The sequence below is a fragment of the Oncorhynchus masou genome, chromosome 23, assembly GCF_036934945.1.
Source record: "Oncorhynchus masou masou isolate Uvic2021 chromosome 23, UVic_Omas_1.1, whole genome shotgun sequence".
NCBI classification, from domain to species: domain Eukaryota; kingdom Metazoa; phylum Chordata; class Actinopteri; order Salmoniformes; family Salmonidae; genus Oncorhynchus; species Oncorhynchus masou.
In genome coordinates, this window is record NC_088234.1 from 10,544,091 (window position 1) to 10,568,269 (window position 24,179).

The 24,179-nt window shown below is 43.1% G+C and overlaps 2 protein-coding genes across 5 annotated transcripts in view; one reads left to right on the forward strand and one right to left on the reverse strand.

Moving 5' to 3' along the window:
• LOC135510294 (H(+)/Cl(-) exchange transporter 5-like) overlaps positions 1-9,783 on the forward strand; it is a 33,872-nt gene extending 24,089 nt beyond the window's left edge. For all 4 annotated transcript variants that reach the window (XM_064931108.1, XM_064931107.1, XM_064931106.1 and 1 more), the window contains exons 16-18: positions 682-789; positions 867-975; positions 5,673-9,783. In XM_064931108.1, the coding sequence (XP_064787180.1) occupies positions 682-789; positions 867-975; positions 5,673-5,763 (308 nt within the window). In that variant the 3' untranslated portion in view covers positions 5,764-9,783. The remainder of the gene's footprint in view (positions 1-681; positions 790-866; positions 976-5,672) is intronic.
• A 10,056-nt stretch (positions 9,784-19,839) lies between these two features.
• LOC135510295 (tumor necrosis factor ligand superfamily member 10-like) overlaps positions 19,840-24,179 on the reverse strand; it is a 72,391-nt gene continuing 68,051 nt past the window's right edge. Inside the window, exons 5-6 of the mRNA XM_064931110.1 lie at positions 21,001-21,164; positions 19,840-20,193 (exon numbers count right to left, since the gene is read on the reverse strand). Coding sequence (XP_064787182.1) covers positions 19,903-20,193; positions 21,001-21,164 — 455 coding nt within the window. The 3' untranslated portion in view covers positions 19,840-19,902. The remainder of the gene's footprint in view (positions 20,194-21,000; positions 21,165-24,179) is intronic.

The following is a 24,179-nucleotide window of genomic DNA, read 5'->3' on the forward strand; positions in this document are numbered from 1 at the left end:
ATCAAGGTTAGTCTGTGTCTGACCTGTACCTGCTGACGTGTGTCTGGTAATGTGTGATCATCAGGTCTGTCTGTCTGAGGCCCATTATAAATTACAAGTCAGTGTGTGTTTTGCATATCGCTGTGTGTACAAAACATTAAGAACACCGTCCTAATATTGAGTTGCACCCCCCCCCCCCCTCTACAAGGTGTGGAAAGCGTTCCACAGGGAAACTGGACCATGTTGACTCCAATGCTTCCCACAGTTGTATCAAGCTGGCTGGATGTCCTTTGGGTGGTGGACCTTTCTTGATACACACAGGAAACTGTTGAGTGTGAAAAACCCAGCAGTGTTGCAGTTCTTAACACCAGCTGGTGCGCCTGGCACCTACTGCCAAACCTCATTGAAAGACACTTCAGTATTTGGTCTTGTCCATTCACCCTCTGAATGGCACACAAACACAATCCACGTCTCAAAGGCTTAAAAATCCTTCTTTAACCCGTCTCCTCCCCTTCATCTACACTGATTGTAGTGGGTTTAACAAGTGACATCAATAAGGGATCATATCTTTCACCTGGTCAGTCTGTCATGGAAAGATCAGGTGTTCATAATGTCTTGTCCACCCAGTGTATAGTTGTGTGCAGCTATGAATAACTCCTCCCGCGTTGCCTGCCTCCCTCCCTCCCTCTACTCCCCCGCTAGACAACGCCCGTAAGCGACAGGAGGGGGTGGTCAGTGCCTCGTTAGTGTTCTTCTTGGAACACGTGCCCCCCCAGCCCTTCTCCGGTCCCCCTGTCGTCAAACTACGAGGTAAGAACACACACACGCACTGACCGTATGTTTCTATGTGACGGTATGTTTGCATGTTATTGTGTTCTATGCTGTAGGTATCCTGGACCTTAGTCCCTTCACTGTGACAGACCACACCCCCATGGCAATAGCTGTGGACATCTTCAGGAAGCTGGGACTCAGACAGTGTCTGGTTACACACAATGGGTGAGTAGGAAAGTAGTGGTTACTGTACAGCCTGGTCCTAAATCAACCCCAACATCCTAGGCCCTTTGCATACGTAGGGATTTGGGCAAGTTGAAGCTATTGTTGGGGTTGAGGCCGTTTGCTAGTTTAAACTGCCCAGCTCTTGGTTCTACCTCTTCCATTTTTCGGCATTGGGAGGTGGTAACATTTGGAGGTGTTACCACGGCTTGGACCAATCAAAGTCCACTTGATACCCTCGTCATTTTCATCACCAGATCCGAGGCTTTCTATTCCTCCAACCCCAGTCAATCAACGGTGAGGGGTTGTTTCTATTGCCATTTTAAAGACAGAGACTCAGAAATACGCCATGAAAACTAGAAAGGATTGTCTTTGGGGAGGGTAGATTTGGAAATTCAGTCTGTTCGCTTTGTAAATTAATAAATATATAGACCCAATGTAGTTTAGTTTTCCGTGGATTTCATTTAGAAAAGCCCCATGTTGTCACACAGGAGCCTGTAGCCACTAGCTAGTATGTCAGTTGACCTTGGAACTTAGAGTTCTATTGAGCAACGACCTCTTGTGATGATGACCGTGGTCATAATGACATTCTATTCACTCTAATCATTCTACTCTCTGACTAAATATTCTGGAACTTGTCAACCATATATAGTGGAGACAAAGGTTTTGGCTGGGTATTCTTTTTTTTAATGCAATTCTGTCTTGAATTAAGATAGAATGCAATAAAAATTGTATGTTAGTAAAAAAATATGGGTTCACACCCTTGTGTGTGAAGACATGTCCAATTCCAGGGAATGACTGACAGTAGATCTCTAGCTCTGCCAACTTGCATCACTCCACCACTAGAGGCCAGAGAACAAACACTCATACATATCCCACTCCTCCCCTCAATCAATCAGTCAATCAGTGGTATTTATAAAGCCCTTCTAACATCAGCTGATGTCACAAAGTCATGTACAGAAAACAGCCTAAAACCCCAAACAGCAATGCAGGTGTAGAAGCACGGTGGCTAGGAAAAACTCCCTAGAAAGGCCAGAACCTAGGAAGAAACAGGCTATGAGGGGAGGCCAGTCCTCTTCTGGCTGTGCCGGGTGAAGATTATAACAGAACATGGCCAAGATGTTCAAACGTTCATAGATGACCTGCAGGTTCAAATAACAATAATCACAGTGGTTGTAGAGGGTGCAACAGGTCAGCACCTCAGGAGTAAATGTCAGTTGGCTTTTCGTAGCCAATCATTAAGAGGATCTCTACCGCTCCTGCTGAGAGTTGAAAACAGCAGGTCTGGGACAGGTAGCACATCCAGTGAACAGGTCAGGGTTTCATAGCACGACCAGGTGGACTGGGGACAGCAAGGAGTCATCAGGCCAGTTAGTCCTGAGGCATTATCCTAGCGCTCAGAGAGAGAAACTTAAATTCACACTGGATAAGACAGGAGAAATCCTCCAGCTATAACAGACTGACCCTAGCCCCCCGACACAAACTACTGCAGCATAAATACTGGAGGCTGAGACAGGAGGGATCGGGAGACACTGTGGCCCCGTCCGACAATATCCCCGGACAGGGCCAAACAGGCAGGATATAACGCCACCCACTAGAGTGATATCTTCAACCACCAACTTACTATCCTGAGGCAAGGCCGAGTATAGCCCACGAAGACCTCCCCATGGTACAAACCCGAGGGGGTGGGGGGGTGAGACAACCCAGACAGGAAGATTATGTCAGTGACTCAACCCACTCAAGTGACACACCCCTCCTAGGGATAGCATGGAAGAGCACCAGTAAGCCAGTGACTCAGCCCCCGGGTTAGAGGCAGAGAATCCCAGTGGAGAGAGGGGAACCGGCCAGGCAGAGACAGCAAGGGCGGTTCGTTGCTCCAGTGCCTTTCCGTTCACCTTCATACTCCTGGGCCAGACAACACGCAACCATAGGAACTACTGAAGAGATGAGTCTTCAATAAGGACTTAAAGGTCTAGTTAGACCATTCCATAAAAATGGAGCTCTATAGGAGAAAGCCCTGCCTCCAGCTGTTTGCTTAGAAATTCTAGGGACAGTAAGGAGGCCTGCGTCTTGTGACCGTAGCGTACGTGTAGGTATGTACGACAGGACCAAATCAGAGAGATGGGTAGGAGCAAGCCCATGTAATGCTTTGTAGGTTAGCAGTAAAACCTTGAAATCAGCCCTTGCCTTAACAGGAAGCCAGTGTAGGGAGGCTAGCACTGGAGTAATATGATCAAATTTTTTGGTTCTAGTCAAGATTCTAGCAGCCGTGTTTAGCACTAACTGAAGTTTATTTAGTGATTTATCCGGGTAGCCGGAAAGTTGAGCATTGCAGTAGTCTAACCTAGAAGTGACACAAGCATGGATACATTATTCTGCATAATTTTTGGACAAAGTTTCTGATTTTTCAATGTTACGTAGATGGAAAAAATCTGTCCTTGAAACAGTCTTGATATGTTCGTCAAAAGAGAGATCAGGGTCCAGAGTAACGCCGAGGTCCTTCAGTTTTATTTGAGACGACTGTACAACCATCAAGATTAATTGTCAGATCCAACAGAAGATATCTTTGTTTCTTGGGACCTAGAACTAGCATCTTTGTTTTGTCTGAGTTTAAAAGTAAAACATTTGCCACCATCCACTTCCTTATGTCTGAAACACAGGTTTCAAGGGAGGGCAATTCAGGGGCTTCACCAGGTTTCATCGAAATGTACAGCTGTGTGTCATCCGTATAGCAGTGAAAGTTAACATTATGACATCACCAAGAGGTAAAAAAAAATATATATATATCCTTACTGTCGCAGAGCAACAGTTCTTTCAAACATTTTTTAGAGGAATGAGAGATTCAATATAGGCTTTAAAAAAAAAATATATATATATATTTTCTGGGTCAAGGTTTGGCTTTTTCAAGAGAGGCTTTATTACTGCCACTTTTAGTGAGTTTGGTAAGCATCCGGTGGATAGAGAGCCGTTTATTATGTTCAACATAGGAGGGCCAAGCACAGGAAGCAGCTCTTTCAGTAGTTTAGTTGGAATAGGGTCCAGTATGCAGCTTGAAGGTTTAGAGGCCATGATTATTTTCATCATTGTGTCAAGAGATATAGTATTAAAACACTTGAGTGTCTCTCTTGATCCTAGGTCCTGGCAGAGTTGTGCAGACTCAGGACAACTGAGCTTTGGAGGAATACGCAGATTTAAAGAAGAGTCTGTAATTTGCTTTCTAATGATCATAATCTTTTCGTCAGAGGTTCATGAATTTATCACTGCTGAAGTGAAAGCCATCCTCTCTTGGGGAATGCTGCTTTTTAGTTAGCTTTGTGACAGTATCAAAAATACATTTCGGATTGTTCTTATTTTCCTCAATTAAGTTGGAAAAAATATGATGATCGAGTAGCAGTGAGGGCTCTTCGATACGGCACGGTACTGTCTTTCCAAGCTAGTCGGAAGACTTCCAGTTTGGTGTAGCAGCAGTGAGGGCTCTTCGATACTGCATGGTACTGTCTTTCCAAGCTAGTCGGAAGACTTCCAGTTTGGTGTGGCGCCATTTCCGTTCCAATTGTCTGGAAGCTTGCTTCAGGTCTCGGGTATTTACTGTATACCAGGGAGCTAGTTTCTTATTTATTTTACCTTTTTATTTAACTAGGCAAGTCAGTTAGTTACTTATGACAAATGTTATTTGTTTTCAGCGGTGCGACTGCATCTAGGGTATTGCTCAAGGTTAAATTGAGTCCCTCAGGTGGTTAACTGATTGTTGTACTCAGACGTCCTTGGGTAGGTGGAGGGAGTCTGGAAGGGCATCTAGGCATCTTTGGGTTTTCCAAGAATTTATAGCACGGCTTTTGATAATCCTTGTTTGGGGTCTGAGCAGATTATTTGTTGTGTTTGCGAACGTAATAAAATGGTGGTCCGATAGTCCAGGATTATGAGGAAAAACATTTAGATCCACAATATTTATTCCATGGGACAAAACTAGGTCCAGAGTGTGACTGTGACAGTGAGTAGGTCCAGAGACATGTTGGACAAAACCCACTAAGTTGATGATGGCTCCGAAAGCCTTTTGGAGTGGGTCTGTGGACTTTTCCATGTGAATATTAAAGTCACCAAAAATGTGAATATTTTCTGCCAAGGTCTGATAGGAATTCAGGGAACTCAGTGAGGAACGCTGTAGATGCCCCAGGAGGCCTGTAAACATTAACTATAAAAATGCGTGGGGGATATGGTCACTAGTGTAACCAGGAGGTGAGGCCTCATTTAACACAGTGAATTCATCAGGCTTAAGCCATGTGTCAGTCAGGACAATCACATCAAGATTATGAACAGTGATTAGTTCATTGACTATAACTGCCTTGGAAGTGAGGGATCTAACATTAAGTCGTCCTATTTTGAAATGTGAAATGTCACGATCTCTTTCAATAATGACAGGAAAGGAGGAGGTCTTTATTCCAGTGAGATTGCTAAGGCGAACACCGCCATGTTTAGTTTTGCCCAACCTAGATCGAGGCACACACAGCCTCTCTGTCTCGCTCTCTGTCTGTCTCTCTGTCTCTCCATCTGTCTGTCTCTGTCACTCTCCTCTCTTCTCTTGATTTAAATTGAAGAATGCTGTATTGGCTGGAAGTTGTCTCTTTGTAAACACATTATTAATTTGTAATGGTAAACTCTCTCTTCTCCCTCTCTCCTCTCTCTGTATTCCTCTATCTCAGGAGGTTGCTGGGAATCATCACTAAGAAAGACATTCTGAAGCACATGGCTCAGATGTCCAACAGAGACCCAGACTCTATCCTCTTCAACTGAGACCCAGACTCTATCCTCTTCAACTGAAACCCAGACTCTATCCTCTTCAACTGAAACCCAGACTCTATCCTCTTCAACTGAGACCCAGACTCTATCCTCTTCAACTGAGACCCAGACTCTATCCTCTTCAACTGAGACCCAGACTCTGTCCTCTTCAACTGAGACCCAGACTCTGTCCTCTTCAACTGAGACCCAGACTCTGTCCTCTTCAACTGAGACCCAGACTCTGTCCTCTTCAACTGAGACCCAGACTCTGCCCTCTTCAACTGAGACCCAGACTCTGCCCTCTTCAACTGAGACCCAGACTCTGCCCTCTTCAACTGAGACCCAGACTCTGCCCTCTTCAACTGAGACCCAGACTCTGCCCTCTTCAACTGAGACCCAGACTCTGCCCTCTTCAACGGAGACCCAGACTCTGCCCCCTTCAACGGAGACCCAGACTCTGCCCTCTTCAACGGAGACCCAGACTCTGCCCTCTTCAACGGAGACCCAGACTCTGCCCTCTTCAACGGAGACCCAGACTCTGCCCTCTTCAACGGAGAGGACAGTCTGGGTCAGACTCCTGCCCTCTAAAGAAGAGGGCTGGTGGGTACAGTATTATGGACACATTTATACAAAGAGGATGGAAAAATAGGAGAGAACACACTGAGAAGGAAAATGACTGGGCGGCAGGAATCCTAGCGGATAAGAGTGTTGGACCAGAAAGGCCAACAGGTCGCTGTAGGATCCATCTGGATCGCTGTAGGATCCATCTCCGGTAGTTAAAACTGAGTCTCCTCCATGTTGTCTTGTCTCTGCTTGTTAGATACAGATGTCTGCCCATTGTGTGTGTGTGTGTGTGTGTGCGCGCAGTGCATATCACTGAGATAAAGCTAGAACACAAAAGGGAAACATCGACGTGTAGAATTCCTCCTAAAATAGCCCCCATTACCACATGGGTGTGTTACCATGACAACCCGGTTGTTCATCACTTTGATGTGCGACAGGCGTGGGAAGAGGTTGACGACACACGGGCTATTAGAATAGAATGCTTTTAGCTACAGGATATTAGAGAGAGGGGGATCCCAAGACGCTTCACATGGAGATCAGGTTACAGAGCTGCTCAAAGTCACACATTCCTCAAACACCAGCACATCAGACGACACGTGTCTGTGTGTGTGTTGGGTTCAGTGGTAGTCAGAGCAGGCCCCCTTGATTCACGTTGAGTCACATAGGGGTGGATTGGCCTCTTTCAAGGTCTTTCTTTAGGCCCCTTTGTGTGTGTGTGTGTCCTAGGGAATATTTTACAGACATGGGAATTTGCCAAAATGGACTCTCACGTTTCTGAGAGTTGTACATAAACTATATTGCCTTTCCAAGTTTGAAGTTGTTGGTTTAAATAGGACTTTGGGACTTTGAGTTTAATCTCGTCTCTCTTTCTGATTCTGAAATATTTTTTTAGGGATCGTGAATCTGTGTGTGTGTGATGAGCTCATGGGAAGCATTGTGTTTATAATCAACAATGGTGATCAGATTGTCATAACCATCTCCTTATGTCTGTGTCCCAAATGACACCCTACTCTCTCTATAGTTCACTACTTTTGACCAGGGCTTATAGTGGATAGGGCATCGTTTGGGACGCGTCCCATTCATATGGCCCTGGAGGACCAAATGACCATCTTCATATTCCTCTTTTTATTGCAGTGGGTTTTTTTCCCTGGTCTTCTCATTTTTATAGAAATGTTGTCATCCCATCCGCCTATCCACCCTCTCCATTCTCTGTCCTTAGACAACCCCTCCCTCTTCTGTCCCCACAGTCTCGCTCTCTCACATATTCCAAATATGATGTCACAATGCTGCCTGTCGAGCCGCGTGAGGTGTAGTCTAGAAGGGATACAGCTTTTGTCAAAATTGACTTTTTCGCAGCAGGTTTACTATAACTTACGCAGCGGATCAGGAAAAATAGGTTACAGTTAGGAGAATTAGGTTACGGTTAGGAGAATTAGGTTAAGGTTAGCTAAAATGCTAAAGAAAATCTACTTGATGTCAATTTGACAAAAGCTGTATCCCGTCTAGACATGACCGCCGCGTGACCTTTCTCTCTTGTCTTGTAACAGGAAGTGCAATAAGGTGTGGTCTAGTTTGTGCCGGGCCCTGGCCAGTTTCTTTATTTCTCCATGCTGTAGGGACCACTTCCTATGCTACTGCCAGCCTTTGTCTGCTAGTTGGGGTTTAAAAGCACTATTGCTGAGACTACTTACAATGAGCACCTCTGGCAGTTCCTAAGAAGCCGATCAGAAATGAAATGATTTGTCATTCTGAACGTGGAATGTTGTATTGTTGCCATACCCGATGAGGGATTCCCATATTTGTTCCCCTCCCAGAATTCTAGAAGAGTCTAAATTCCCCCTGAAGTCTGGGCAGTGGGCTCTGAGAGGCTGTGTGTGTGTGTGTGTGTGTGTGTGTGTGTGTGTTTTTCTCTGTCTGGCACCCAATTGGTCTATCCTGGCTGTTGTTGATTAATGTCTTACACCTCGCCACAGACAGGGGTTTTAGGGGGTGAGGAGGTGTGAAAGCTCATTAGAAGCACATTTCCTGACTGCCTCTTAGAGCAACACAGACCTGTAGACTGATCACTATGGAGGTAATGCCAACACTGTTGATACGACGACGACGACGGGGGGGGTGACAGGATGGGAGGTTGTGAAAAGAGGGGGATTTAAAGGAGGGATTAGTCTTTGTTCACACTCCTGAGAAAATACTGAACAAAGGAGAGATGGAAAGTTGAGTCAAACAAGGCCCTGTAGCCTTCACTGTCACCCCATCATACCACACTTCAGGACATGGACACGTAATTACGCTGTTCAATGTCTTACATGTAATTGATATGCCTTGATTCAACTTTGTGGCTCATGTAAATTGTCACTTGGAGATCAGAATTCCTCAAGCTCAGTTGAAGTTGGCTGTTATACGGAACAATACCAAGAATTTACCAAAATACTTGGCAGTAAGTGTAGGAACTATTTTTTTGTCTATGTTCTAGAACTGTCTAAATACTCCGAGGATTCTATTTGACCCCTCCCTAGATGACTACACGGTGAAACCATGCACAATATACTAGAAGACCATCTGGCTTAAGGACAATCAATCCTTTTTTCTAAAGGGCGAGTCCATTCTGTGTGACCTATTTCTATGTCTGTTGCTCTGTGTGTAATATAGATGAGTCCATTCGGTGTGTGTGCGCTCTGTCCAGATGTGTGTCATATAGATGGTGGTATTTGTTATTGACTCTCTTAGACAGGGTTGGTATGAAAGGAGAGGTACACACTCTGGCTCTCTCTCTTTTTCCTATCCTTGCAGGGACCAAATAATTGACTCTCATTCAAAATTCTATTTTCCATAACCCCTGAGCCTAAAATAGTATTTTTCCTTGTGTGGACTTCTGGTCCCCACAAGGATAATAACACCAAAGCACACCACTCTTTATTTACCCTTCAGAGAGGTCAGGGGGTTAGATCCAACAATTACATTAAGGAAAACTCTTGATGTACAAGACTGTGGACCAAAGAGAGCCCACCCTGGGTCTCGTCCATCCCATCAATCACTAGGGGCGGGCCCAAATCCCCAAGACACACATTTTCCCCAGAAACCCAAAAGGTTTCTACAGAATGAAGACAAATACGCATGAACATTTATCAAAGCACTCTGCTAAGAGCTTACATTACATACATGTTATATGAACGATGATGTGTATGTTTTAACACTCTGCTAAGAGCTTACATTACATACATGTTATATGAACGATGATGTGTATGTTTTAACACTCTGCTAAGAGCTTACATTACATACATGTTATATGATTGATGGTCTGTATTGTTTAGTTGTTCACATGATGTATATGTACCAGTTTGTTTAAATTATTGTATGATTATTTATTTTTGCACAGAAGGAAATGTATGTTTCATAATGATTGTAATGTAATGGGGTTTGTGATCTAAATATATTGTCAGCTAAATTGATTAAATCTAAATTATGCATTCAGAGAGGTGTGTGTGTGCGTTGAACCATGAGTGTGTCTGAAATATGATGTCGTTGTTGATCTTAATACAACGGAATCCAAACCCCTGCAACAGGTTAAATCAAATCAAATCAAACAAATGTCCAGTGCGTTTGGAAAGTATTCAGACCCCGTTTCCACGTTATATTGCAGCCTTATTCTGAAACGTTAAAATATTTGTTTTCCTCAATCTACACACAATACCCCATAATGACAAAGCGAAAACAGGTTTTTAGAAATGTTATTTATTTATCTAAAAAAAAAAAAAATTGCTATGTAAATAGTCAGACCCTTTGCTATGAGACTCAACATTGAGCTCAGGTGCATCCTGTTTCCATTGATCCTCCTTGAGATGTGTCTTCAACTTGATTGGAGTCCACCTGTGGTAAATTCAATTGATTGGACATGATTTGGAAAGGCACACACCTGTCTATATAAGGTCCCACCGTTGACAGTGCATGTCAGAGCAAAAACCAAGCCATGAGGTCGAAGGAATTGTCTGTAGAGCTCAGAGACAGGATTGTGTCGAGAAACAGATCCTTGGAAGGGTACCAAAACATTTCTGCAGCATTAAAGGTCCCCAAGAACACAGTGGCCTCCATCATTCTGAAATGGAAGTAGTTTGGAACCACTAAGACTCTTCTCTAGAACTGGCCACCAGGACAAACTGAGCAATCGAGGGAGAAAGGCCTTGGTCAGTGATGTGACCAAGAACCCGAGTTCCTCTGTGGAGATAGGAGAACCTTCCAGAAGGACAACCATCTCTGTAGCTCCACCAATCAGGCCTTTATGGTAGAGTGGCCAGACTGAAGCCACTCCTCAGAAAAAGGTACATGACAGCCCACTCAGAGTTTGCAAAAAGGCACCTAAAGACTCTCAGACCATGAGAAACAAGATTCTCTGGTCTGATAAAACCAAGATTGAAATCTTTGGCCTGAATGTCAAGTGTCACGTGTGGAGGTAACCTGGCTCCTTCCCTACGGTGAAGCATGGTGGTGGCAGCATCATGCTGTGGGGATGTTTTTCAGCTGCAGGGACTGGGAGACTAGTCAGGATCGAGGGAAAGATGAACGGCGCAAAGTACAGAGATCCTTGATGAAAACCTGCTCCAGAGCGCTCAGGACCTCAGACTGGGGTGAAGGTTCACCTTCCAACAGGACAACCACCCTGAGCACACAGCCAAGACAACGCAGGAGTGGCTTCGTGACAAATCTCTGAATATCCAGAGTCTAGACACGAGCCCGATCGAACATCTTTAGAGAGACCTGAAAATGACTGTGTAGCGACTCTCCCCATCCAACCTGACAGAGCTTGAAGAGGATCTACAGAGAAGAATGGGAGAAACTCCCCAAATACAGGTGTGCCAAGCCTGTAGTATCATACCCAAGAAGACTTGAGGCTGTAATCACTGCCAAAAGTGCTTCAACAAAGTACAGAGTAAAGGGTCTGAATACTTAAGTAAATGTGATATAAAATATTTTTATTTGTAATAATTTTGTCATGATGAAGGGGATTTTTTAAATTTTATTTTTTAACCATTTTGGAGTAAGGTTGTAACGTAATAACGTGGAAAAAGTCCAAACGGTCTGAATACTTTCAGAATTTGCTGTATTTAACCACCATAGATATCCAGGATCCAAAAACCACACACACAAAGTCGTCGTCTCTGTTTCTCTCTCAAACACACTTCTGATCCAGATAACTGTTTCCATGTATATTCAGTTGTTGTGGAAATCCATTAGCCAGCCTGTCAATTAATTGTCCCACAGTTATGAAGTGGTTTTGGAAATCCATTAGCCAGCCTGTCAATTAATTGTCCCACAGTTATGAAGTGGTTTTGGAAATCCATTAGCCAGCCTGTCAATTAATTGTCCCACAGTTATGAAGTGGTTTTGTGGCCATACACACGACTCGAATTACCAAAATTCCTCCCCATCGAACACACAGACTCAGAGGAGAAGAACTGAAATTCCTTCCAATCTGACACACACATACATACACGCACACACATACACACACACACATACACACACACACACACGCACACATACACACACACGCACACATACACTCACTGACAGATAGGAATGTGTGTCATTTGAGTCACAAGGACAGGGTGGAATCCTTTCCCTCTGAGCCAATCTATTAGGAGGACCAGTATATACAGACCGAGTCTATTAGGAGGACCAGTCTATACAGGCCTAGTCTATTAGGAGGACCAGTCTATACAGGCCTAGTCTATTAGGAGGACCAGTCTATACAGGCCTAGTCTATTAGGAGGACCAGTCTATTCAAACCTAGTCTATTAGGAGGACCAGTCTATACAGGCCTAGTCTATTAGGAGGACCAGTCTATTCAAACCTAGTCTATTAGGAGGACCAGTCTATACAGACCTAGTCTATTAGGAGGACCAGTCTATACAGGCCTAGTCTATTAGGAGGACCAGTCTATACAGGCCTAGTCTATTAGGAGGACCAGTCTATACAGACCTAGTCTATTAGGAGGACCAGTCTATACAGGCCTAGTCTATTAGGAGGACCAGTCTATTCAAACCTAGTCTATTAGGAGGACCAGTATATACAGACCGAGTCTATACAGGCCAAGTCTATACAGACCGAGTCTATTAGGAGGACCAGTCTATACAGACCTAGTCTTAGGTGGACCAGTATATACAGACCGAGTCTATACAGGCCAAGTCTATACAGACCGAGTCTATTAGGAGGACCAGTCTATACAGGCCTAGTCTATTAGGAGGACCAGTCTATACAGACCTAGGGTTAGAATTTCTAATACATAGCTTTCTCCTCTCCTCCCTCTTCTCTGGCGAGATACTTCACAAATCATCATTATTCTTGTTATTTTTTTATGTGGTGTTATTATGATTGATGTGATGTTTACTATAGGATGAAAAGGGTCAGTGGCTAGAATCTTGGTCAGAATGTCGGTCAAACATTTTTGGCTCACGTCTCGAGATCTAGGCGTGATTCCGCCCAGTTGACCACAGCGGCTTGTCCCGCTCGCTGGACACACACACTCACACACACACACACACCCATACACACATACACATACACCCACACACACACTCACTGGACAGTTTGCTGCAGCGGGCCGGCCGTCACCACGGGAACGGAAGATGAGGTATTTATTTACGTTTTCCCGCTCTAAACGTTGTCCACAGACTTCTGGGAGAGGCACGTCCGAACAAAATGACCGCTGTGGCTTCCCACCCTACGATGGAGGAAAACCCCATGTGGCGTCTCGGAAGAGTTTCTGAACTTGTCTTGTTGAAGTGATCAGATTGGTGTGGATCTGTAAGGTGGAACCTTAACCTTTTAACCCTTCTGATCACGGTAAGGTCAGTAATATCCTACTTCAAAGAAGTTCACTATGTTCCTTGAACAGACCCAAGGCCACCACAGAACAACCGCTGTCTGCCTGCGGGATCAATGACTCAAACCTGTCCTCTTCGAGTAGACCCTAACCTGTCCTCTTTTAACCCTTCTGATCACGGTAAGGTCAGTAATAGTCTACTTCAAAGAAGTTCACTATGTTCCTTGAACAGACCCACGGCCACCACAGAACAACCGCTGTCTGCCTGCGGGAAACCTGTCCTCTTCGAGTAGACCCTAACCTGTCCTCTTTTAACCCTTCTGATCACGGTAAGGTCAGTAATATCCTACTTCAAAGAAGTTCACTATGTTCCTTGAACAGACCCACGGCCACCACAGAACAACCGGCTGCATAGTACCAGCAGGCTGATGCTGAAGATCGTCTGTCTGCCTGCGGGATCAATGACTCAAAACACACCTCCAGGCTGTGTAAGGGCTATTTGACCAAGGAGAGTGATGGAGTGCTGCATCAGATGACCTGGCCTCCACAATCACCTGACCTCAACCCAATTGAGATGGTTTGGGATGAGTTGGACTGCAGAGTGAATTCATTCAAGACTCTTGGGAAAGCATTCCAGGTGAAGCTGGTTGAGAGAATGCCAAGAGTGTGCGAAGATGTCATCAAGGCAAAGGGTGGCTACTTTAAAGAATCTAAAATCTAAAATATTTTTTTTGATTTGTTTAACACTTTTTGGTTTTCTTCATGATTCCATGTGTTATTTCATAGTTTTCATGTCTTCTACAATGTAGAAAATAGTAAAAATAAAGAAAAACCCTTGAATGAGTAGGTTTGTCCAAACTTTTGACTGGTACTGTACATAACAGATTGTTTGTTTGTCTAGTTTGCCACTCTTATCTAGTTAATTGTTTACATAGTCATGTCTAACAATAAATCATTGTTTTCTAATCTATTTTTGGGTTGATCATTTCTGTTAACTGTAAAAGTAATATGCATGCATATGAAAGTGATATTAACGACGGGCAATGAGTTTAAAAAAAATAAATAATGAACAACGTGGAAGGTGCGTTCCGCGACGCTCTAGCGGAGTGGAACTCACTTTCCACGGAGATGCATTATTTTACAGAGAACGCATAGATCTTCAAATTGACTATCCTTTTTAAACCATGGATATCATTTAACACATTTGCCCCGAGAAATGTGTTCAACATCCACTGAAGTAGCTAGAGAGTTTACGAGATAGCTACAGTAGTCGTCGTGGTCAACACACAGACTTGCTAGTTTAGTTTACCAAACTATCAGTCCTGGTTTGCTACTTTGAAACTCGGGACTTTTTATTCGACTGCGGTTGGCATAGCGACTGTCTACTCCGTATCTCCTCTCTCATGAAATATATGTTAATGCTTCCCAATGACACCATGGTTAAATACATAAAGGATTGAGAAATACAGACGTTAATATTTACGAACCAAGTACATTGGCAGAACATTAGGTGAGTTTGTCATATAATCCTGAAATGCTATGAGCACCCAATAATAATAATAACAATAGCAATAATCCAATACAGCATCATCATCATCCAGCACTTTATTTACCACAAAATGTACATTAAGTCAAAGTAATGTATATGTGTATGTACATTCCACCAGTGGCATTATGACATCATTATAAAACAAGTCGAAACAGAGAAACCATTTGTAGAGTCTGTTGGAACAGGTAGGACTGAGTCCCACATGGCACCCTTTAACCCATTTAGTGCACTCCTTTTAAACGGGGCCAGTGGGACTGAAAACAGTGCATCATATATGGAACAGGGTGCCATTTGGGATGCAGACGAGGAGTGAAATAAAACAAGGATGTATGAAGACCAATAGCGTACGTAGGATTTGGTTCTGAGAATGTGTCCTCTGGTTTATAATGATTTTCTTCCCTCATACATTACATCACATTTACATTATACACATGTATTCTCTCTCTCTCTCTCTCTCTCTCTCTCTCTCTCTACAGTGAACGGATACCAAGGTTATGATAGTTTTGTGTTTTTATATTTGATTTGATTTCTATTCGTTTTTTTTTCAATTATTTCAAAAAATTATTTGTTCATTATTAGTTTTCATTTTTAGTTTCAGTTTCATGTTCCTATAATAGCGTTGATGGGTACATGTTGTTGTTGTCCACAACACTGTATATTGTTAGGAGGGCTAAAGTTCTGTGAATCCAAGTCATTTCAATGGAATCTATTAACTTCCTTGTTGTTGTCATTCACTGTATGTTTCTACACACGCACACACGCACACATGCACAGCAAGGTTCACATCATTGAACCACATTCCCATGGGAAATAACACCAGAACAGTAATATCACAACTGAGAACTGTTACAATGTACTCAGCATCTTTTCCAAGGACAGGGAGAGACAGTGAAACTAGCCGACAGGTCAGTGATTACATTTGATACACTATAATCATATAAGGCTTTGAATCTGTCAGGCTTTCCAGTGCCTATTTAATTATAAAAACACACACGGGATCCACTTTGTGTCAAATCGTGTACAACACACATTCAACATGACGACATTCCCGTAGCAACATGGCAGTAGAGGCCTTTGATTTAAACTGGATCTGTGTGTGAATGATGCTCAGCTCCTTGCCAATTCCTACAGGGCGCGGGCACTGTACCGAAACTGTACCCGTGTGTGTTGTATCCATGCCTACACCAGTGGAGGCTGTTGAGGGGAGGGCGGCTCATAATAATGGCTGGAACGGCGACAATGGAAACCATGGAAACCACGAGCCCGGCCTCCCCAATTAAGGCGCCACCAGCCTCCTGTGGCCTCCTGGTTCAGTTGATAACTGTTGACAGATTGTTGAAGCTCTGAACATGAATCAGATTAAAGAGTTCAGCCAACAGGTTTGGTCCGGATAGTTCTGGTAGATGTGTATGATATACTATTACTGTACACAAAACAATTACAATGACATATCGATCCAAGAAGGGACTCCATAGAGGAAGACGATGTACTGTGGAACAAGATATCTACAACATATTCTGTTAACATGTAGGTGGACTATTTATTACATTATGGTAACTTTCACCAAAGGGCCAGGTGTTCCAGAATTCCCGGTTGGTTGTCCTGTGTGGCTCGGTTGGTTGTCATGACGCCAGGTCCTGTGTGGCCCGGTTGGGTGAGCATGACGCCAGGTCCTGTGAGGCCCGGTTGGGTGAGCATGACGCCAGGTCCTGTGAGGCCCGGTTGGGTGAGCATGACGCCAGGGTCATGGGTTTGATTCCTGCCACCAGTATGAAGACGTATCACTGCCGTATGTCCTTTTAGATAAAAGCTTCTGCTTAAATGTCCGATGTTTTGTCAGGATTCCTGGATTGTCTGCTTATTCCTTCATAATCCCAGGAATCTTCCAACTGCCGTTGCAGCTGGCTCAGTACAGTTGCAGCTGGCCCGGTACCGTTGCTGCTGGCTCGGTACAGTTGCTGCTGGCTCTGTACCGTTGCTGCTGTCTCGGTACCGTTAGTGGGCTGTAGTGGTTGTTGTGACTCCCCATGGTATTGGGAGCGAGGAGGACTAACTAAAGGTGAGTGAGAGTCACTCGGTTAAATTTCAACAATGGTGGAAGTGTTAAAACAACAACTGGACACAAATAGAGATGTCTGTGTGAGAAGAAATAAACTATTATCATTATGCTTCGCTTTGGTGAACCTCAACTTTACACAGTATGGAACTATACAATCACAATATAGAACTATACAATCCCAGTATAGAACTATACAATCCCAGTATAGAACTATACAATCCCAGTATAGAACTATACAATCCCAGTATAGAACTATACAATCACAATATAGAACTATACAATCCCAGTATAGAACTATACAATCACAATATAGAACTATACAATCCCAGTATAGAACTATACAATCCCAGTATAGAACTATACAATCCCAGTATAGAACTATACAATCACAATATATAATTATACAATCCCAGTATAGAACTATACAATCACAATATAGAATTATACAATCCCAGTATAGAACTATACAATCCCAGTATAGAATTATACAATCCCAGTATAGAATTATACAATCCCAGTATAGAACTATAGAGTCACAATATAGACCTATACATACAATCATTTTATACAGAGATACAACAGATTCATTTTAGAGAGAGACAGATTCTGCAGAGTCATTTTAGAGAGAAAGATTCTACAGTCATTTTAGAGAGAAAGATTCTAGAGTCATTTTAGAGAGAGACAGATTCTAGAGTCATTTTAGAGAGACAGATTCTACAGAGTCATTTTAGAGAGAGACAGATTCTGCAGTCATTTTAGAGAGACCGATTCTAGTCATTTTAGAGAGAGACAGATTCTGCAGAGTCATTTTAGAGAGAGATTCTACAGAGTCATTTTAGAGAGAGAGAATCTACAGTCATCTCAGAGAGAGAATCTACAATAATTTTAGAGAGAGAGAATCTACAGTCATTTTAGAGAGAATCTACAGTCATTTTAGAGAGAATCTACAATCATTTTAGAGAGAGAGAGAATCTACAATCATTTTAGAGAGAGACAATCTACAGTCATTTTAGAGAGAGATAATCTACAGTCATTTTAGAGAGAGATAATCTACAGTCATTTTAGAGAGAGATAATCTACAGTCATTTTAGAGAGAGAGCATCTACAGTCATTTTAGAGAGAATCTACAGTCATTTTAGAGAGAGAGGAATCTACAGTCATTTTAGAGAGAGACAGATTCTATAGTCATTTTAGAGAGAGAGAATCTACAGTCATTTTAGAGAGATTCTACAGAGTCATTTTAGAGAGAGACAGATTCTAGTCATTTTAGAGAGAGATTCTACAGAGTCGTTTTAGAGAGAAAGATTCTACAGTCATTTTAGAGAGAGACAGATTCTATAGTCATTTTAGAGAGAGACAGATTCTAGAGTCATTTTAGAGAGAGACAGATTCTAGAGTCATTTTAGAGAGAGAGATTCTACAGTCATTTTAGAGAGAGAGCATCTACAGTCATTTTGGAGAGAGAAACTATAGTCATTTTAGAGAGAGAGTGAATCTACAGTCATTTTAGAGAGAGACCGATTCTAGAGTCATTTTAGAGGGAGAGAATCTACAGTCATTTTAGAGAGAGACCGATTCTAGAGTCATTTTAGAGGGAGAGAATCCACAGTCATTTTAGAGAGCGACAGATTCTAGAGTCATTTTAGAGAGCGACAGATTCTAGAGTCATTTTAGAGAGAGACAGATTCTACAGTCATTTTAGAGAGCGACATTCTCGAGTCATTTTAGAAAGAGACATTCTATAGTCATTTTTAGAGAGACAGATTCTACAGAGTCATTTTAGAGAGATTCTACAGAGTAATTTTAGAGAGAGAATCTACAGTCATTTTAGAGAGATAATCTACAGTCATTTTAGAGAGACAGATTCTAGAGAGACAGATTCTAGAGTCATTTTAGAGAGAGACAGATTCTAGAGTCATTTTCGAGAGAGACAGATTCTAGAGTCATTTTAGAGAGAGACAGATTCTACAGAGTCATTTTAGAGAGATTCTAGAGTCATTTTAGAGAAACAGATTCTAGAGAGACAGATTCTAGAGTCATTTTAGAGAGAGACAGATTCTAGAGTCATTTTAGAGAGAGACAGATTCTAGAGAGACAGATTCTAGAGTCATTTTAGAGAGACAGATTCTACAGAGTCATTTTGTCATATACACAACTAAAGTATGAATCCTCTTCCAAACAGTCTTATATCCCATGTTTAAAAGTCCTCAACTCTTCTTCTTCCTCCAAATGGTCTGTACACAACACAGATACAAAATAAGTCATTTTTCTCATTTCCCAAACGGCCACATGTCCAGTCAGAACCCTCAGAACAGATGGTCAACTCCATACAAATAGAATGAATAGAACAGAACTCATTCTACATTCTGTAATCAACTCTTTCCATTCTATACAGTTAGTTTGTAACCATGCACACATGGCACAAATCTTGGCTATCACATCATCACAAATGTGTTCTTTTTTTCTTGCTACCATTCTGTTCCATAGATCCACATCCTATTATGTGATTTATATATCAATAAACCAATACATTCTTCTGTCTATTGATCCTCAGTGTCTGTCCAATGTTTTCCCCCTCCTTCACATATAGAATCCTATGGAATTCACTTTGGAGCGTCCAGGGAAGCAGGGGGAGTAGGGATATAATCCTTGGGGGTTCCCCCTTCCTCCCCTCCTCTCCTTTAACCCCGTCCCCCATCCGCCCATTCCTCACCCTGGCAGTGTCCTGAACCTGTCCTCCCCTCCTCTCCTTTCACCCCCCCCCCCATTCCTCACCCTGGCAGTGTCCTGAACCTGTCCTCCCCTCCTCTCCTTTCACCCCCCCCCATTCCTCACCCTGGCAGTGTCCTGAACCTGTCCTCCTCTCGTTTCACCCCCCATTCCTCACCCTGGCAGTCCTGAACCTGTCCTCCCCTCCTCTCCTTTCACCCCCCCCATTCCTCACCCTGGCAGTCCTGAACCTGTCCTCCCCTCCTCTCCTTTCACCCCCCCATTCCTCACCCTGGCAGTGTCCTGAACCTGTCCTCCCCTCCTCTCCTTTCCCCCCCCCCCATTCCTCACCCTGGCAGTGTCCTGAACCTGTCCTTCCCTCCTCTCCTTTCCTTGTTATCCCACCCACCCCCCTCTTCCGGTGGTTTCCCACCCTCTCGTTTCCATCCATCTTTACAGGTCCAAACGGAATGCCCCAAAATAACTTGATGAATCCTCCGCATGGACCATGGAGGGGGACGAGACCGAGACGAAGAGTTCATCCCCGGCCCTGAGCTCAAACAGCCCTCCCTGGTACACAGAGTGGAGGGCGTACTCCGCGTCTGGGGCCCAGCACTTGGTTCCTACACCCTTCAGCAGCTGGATGGGTCTCAGGTAGGACGTCTTCTTGTATACACACTGGACCAGCTGGTGACTGGTTGTATGTTGGTCCCCTTCATTAAGGGATGGGTAGCGGAAGTACACCTGGGGATGGAGGGAGAGTGGGATGGATGGAGGGAGAGTGGGATGGATGGAGGGAGAGTGGGATGGATGGAGGGATGGATGGAGAGTGGGATGGATGGAGGGAGAGTGGGATGGATGGAGGGATGGATGGAGAGTGGGATGGATGGAGGGAGAGTGGGATGGATGGAGGGAGAGTGGGATGGATGGAGGGATGATGGAGAGTGGGATGGATGGATGGGGGGAGAGTGGGATGGATGGATGGAGAGTGGGATGGATGGATGGATGGATGGAGGGAGAGTGGGATGGATGGATGGAGAGTGGGATGGATGGATGGATGGATGGATGGAGGGAGAGTGGGATGGATGGATGGAGAGTGGGATGGATGGATGGATGGAGAGTGGGATGGATGGAGGGATGGATGGAGGGAGAGAGAAAGGAGGCAGGCAGGGAGGAGGCAGGCAGGGAGGGAGGGAATAATGGAGGTAGGAGGCAGGCAGGGAGGGGGGAGGGAGGGATAGCGGTACAGAGAGAAAGGAGAGGTAGAGATTAATTGAATGGTACTTGATTGATGTCTAGAAGGGAAATTGCTTTGTCACAGCCTTGTATGAACATCCAAAACATGTATAAGAAGTCATGAAAATAACATTTTAAGGGCTAAATTCAATCCGTAGCGCTGAAGACAAGCACTACAGAGCGATAGAAATTTAAAGGCCATGTTCCCGTGTCAGTGGAGACGTAAACACTGTATTCACCTATACATTTCAACCCTGCTATAGCTCTGAGTGATATGGATTGAATCGAGCTCTGAGTCTGAAAACATTAGCCTACCTGTGAGTACAGGTAGTACCGCCCATCCTGGGGCACACGCAGCCTCCCATTGGCTAAGGTCATGTTGTGAAGATGGGCTCCAAAGCTCTGATTGGCCCAGGAACGGATGGCGTGGCGACATGATTGGTGGAGGTCAGGCTGGGGGGTGGGGTACGAAGGAGACCCTGTTGAGGGAGAGAGAGCGTGACAGATGTGGGCGGGGAGAGACAGAGGTTGAGAGAGACAGAAGTTGAGAGAGACAGAGGGAGAGAGAGACAGAGGGAGAGAGAGACAGAGGGAGAGAGAGACAGACAGAGAGGTGACAAACGGAGAACAGAGACAGAGTTATGTGTGGGAGGAATAAAGGGGGAGAGGGGGAGGGAAGAAGAAACATGGGCAGCGGGAGAGACAAAGATGAGAAAATGAAGGGAGGGAGAGAAGGAAGGAGAGGTAGAAAATAAAGGAGCACGGGAGGGTTAAGCAAACAGAAAAGTCACATTCCAGCAGGAAGATCAATATCAAATAAGCATGGGCATGTTTCTCAAATGGCGCCCTATTTCCAATGTAGTGCACTACTTTTGACTAGAGGCCTATTGGTACTGGTTAAAAGTAGTGCACTACATAGGGAATAGGGCACCATTCAGGACGAAAATGTGTCTTTAATTTGAACAAACTGATTCCTAATGTTCATATTAGTTTAACCACACACACACACAAAAACACACACACAAAGAGCAGATATCCTCTGGTGGAAGTTTCAGAATGTTCTATTCTCTCTTCATATCCAGTATTCTCTCTTCGTATCCAGCATTCTCTCTTCGTATCCAGTATTCTCTCTCATATATCCAGTATTCTCTCTTTGTATCCAGTATTCTCTCTCATATATCCAGTATTCTCTCTCATATATCCAGTATTCTCTCTCATATATCCAGTATTCTCTCTTCGTATCCAGTATTCTCTCTTCGTATCCAGTATTCTGTCTTCGTATCCAGTATTTTCTCTTCATATTCAGTATTCTCTCTTCGTATTCAGTATTCTCTATTCATATCCAGTATTCTCTCTTCGTATCCAGTATTCTCTCTTATATATCCAGTATTCTCTCTTCGTATTCAATATTCTCTCTTCGTATCCAGTATTCTCTCTTCGTATCCAGTATTCTCTCTTCATATCCAGTATTCTCTCTTCGTATTCAGTATTCTCTCTTCGTATCCAGTATTCTCTCTTCGTATCAAGTATTCTCTCTTCACATCCAGTATTCTTTCCTCGCATCCAGTAATCTCTCTTCGTATCCAGTATTCTCTCTCATATATCCAGTATTCTTTCTTCGTATCAAGTATTCTCTCTCATATATCCAGTATTCTCTCTTCGTATCCAGTATTCTCTCTTCGTATCCAGTATTCTCTCTTCGTATCCAGTATTCTCTCTTCGTATCCAGTATTCTCTCTTCATATCCAGTATTCTCTCTCATATATCCAGTATTCTCTCTTCATATCCAGTATTCTCTCTTCGTATCAAGTATTCTCTCTCATATATCCAGTATTCTCTCTTCGTATACAGTATTCTCTCTTCGTATACAGTATTCTCTCTTCGTATCCAGTATTCTGTCTTCGTATCCAGTATTTTCTCTTCATATTCAGTATTCTCTCTTCGTATTCAGTATTCTCTATTCATATCCAGTATTCTCTCTTCGTATCCAGTATTCTCTCTTATATATCCAGTATTCTCTCTTCGTATTCAGTATTCTCTCTTCGTATCCAGTATTCTCTCTTCGTATCCAGTATTCTCTCTTCATATCCAGTATTCTCTCTTCGTATCCAGTATTCTCTCTTCACATCCAGTATTCTCTCTTCATATCCAGTATTCTCTCTTCGTATCCAGTATTCTCTCTTCACATCCAGTATTCTTTCCTCGCATCCAGTAATCTCTCTTCGTATCCAGTATTCTCTCTCATATATCCAGTATTCTTTCTTCGTATCAAGTATTCTCTCTCATATATCCAGTATTCTCTCTTCGTATCCAGTATTCTCTCTTCGTATCCAGTATTCTCTCTTCGTATCCAGTATTCTCTCTTCGTATCCAGTATTCTCTCTTCATATCCAGTATTCTCTCTTCGTATCCAGTATTCTCTCTTCATATCCAGTATTCTCTCTCATATATCCAGTATTCTCTCTTCATATCCAGTATTCTCTCTTCGTATCAAGTATTCTCTCTCATATATCCAGTATTCTCTCTTCGTATACAGTATTCTCTCTTCGTATACAGTATTCTCTCTTCATATCAAGTATTCTCTCTTCGTATCTAGTATTCTCTCTCATAACAAGTTTTCTCTCTTCGTATCTAGTATTCTCTCTCATAACAAGTTTTCTCTCTTCGTATCTAGTATTCTCTCTCATATATCCAGTATTCTCTCTTCGTATCCAGTATTCTCTCTCATATATCCAGTATTCTTTCTTCGTATCCAGTATTCTCTCTCATATATCCAGTATTCTCTCTTCATATCCAGTATTCTCTCTTCATATCCAGTATTCTCTCTTCGTATCCAGTATTCTCTCTCATAACAAGTTTTCTCTCTTCGTATCCAGTATTCTCTCTTCATATCCAGTATTATCTCTTCATATCCAGTATTCTCTCTTCGTATCCAGTATTCTCTCTTCAGTATCCAGTATTCTCTCTTCATATCCAGTATTCTCTCTTCATATCCAGTATTCTCTCTTCAGATCCAGTATTCTCTCTCATATATCCAGTATTCTCTCTTCGTATCCAGTATTCTCTCTTCGTATCCAGTATTCTCTCTTCGTATCCAGTATTCTCTCTTCGTATCCAGTATTCTCTCTCATATATATCCAGTATTCTCTCTTCGTATCCAGTATTCTCTCTTCGTATCCAGTATTCTCTCTTCATATCCAGTATTCTCTCTCATATATCCAGTATTCTCTCTTCGTATCCAGTATTCTCTCTTCATATCCAGTATTCACTCCTCATATCCAGTATTCTCTCTTCATATCCAGTATTCTCTCTTCATATCCAGTATTCTCTCTTCGTATCTAGTATTCTCTCTTCTTATCTAGAATTCTCTCTCATATCAAGTTTTCTCTCTTCGTATCCAGTATTCTCTCTTCACATCCAGTATTCTTTCTTCGCATCCAGTAATCTCTCTCATATATCCAGTATTCTCTCTTCGTATTCAGTATTCTCTCTCA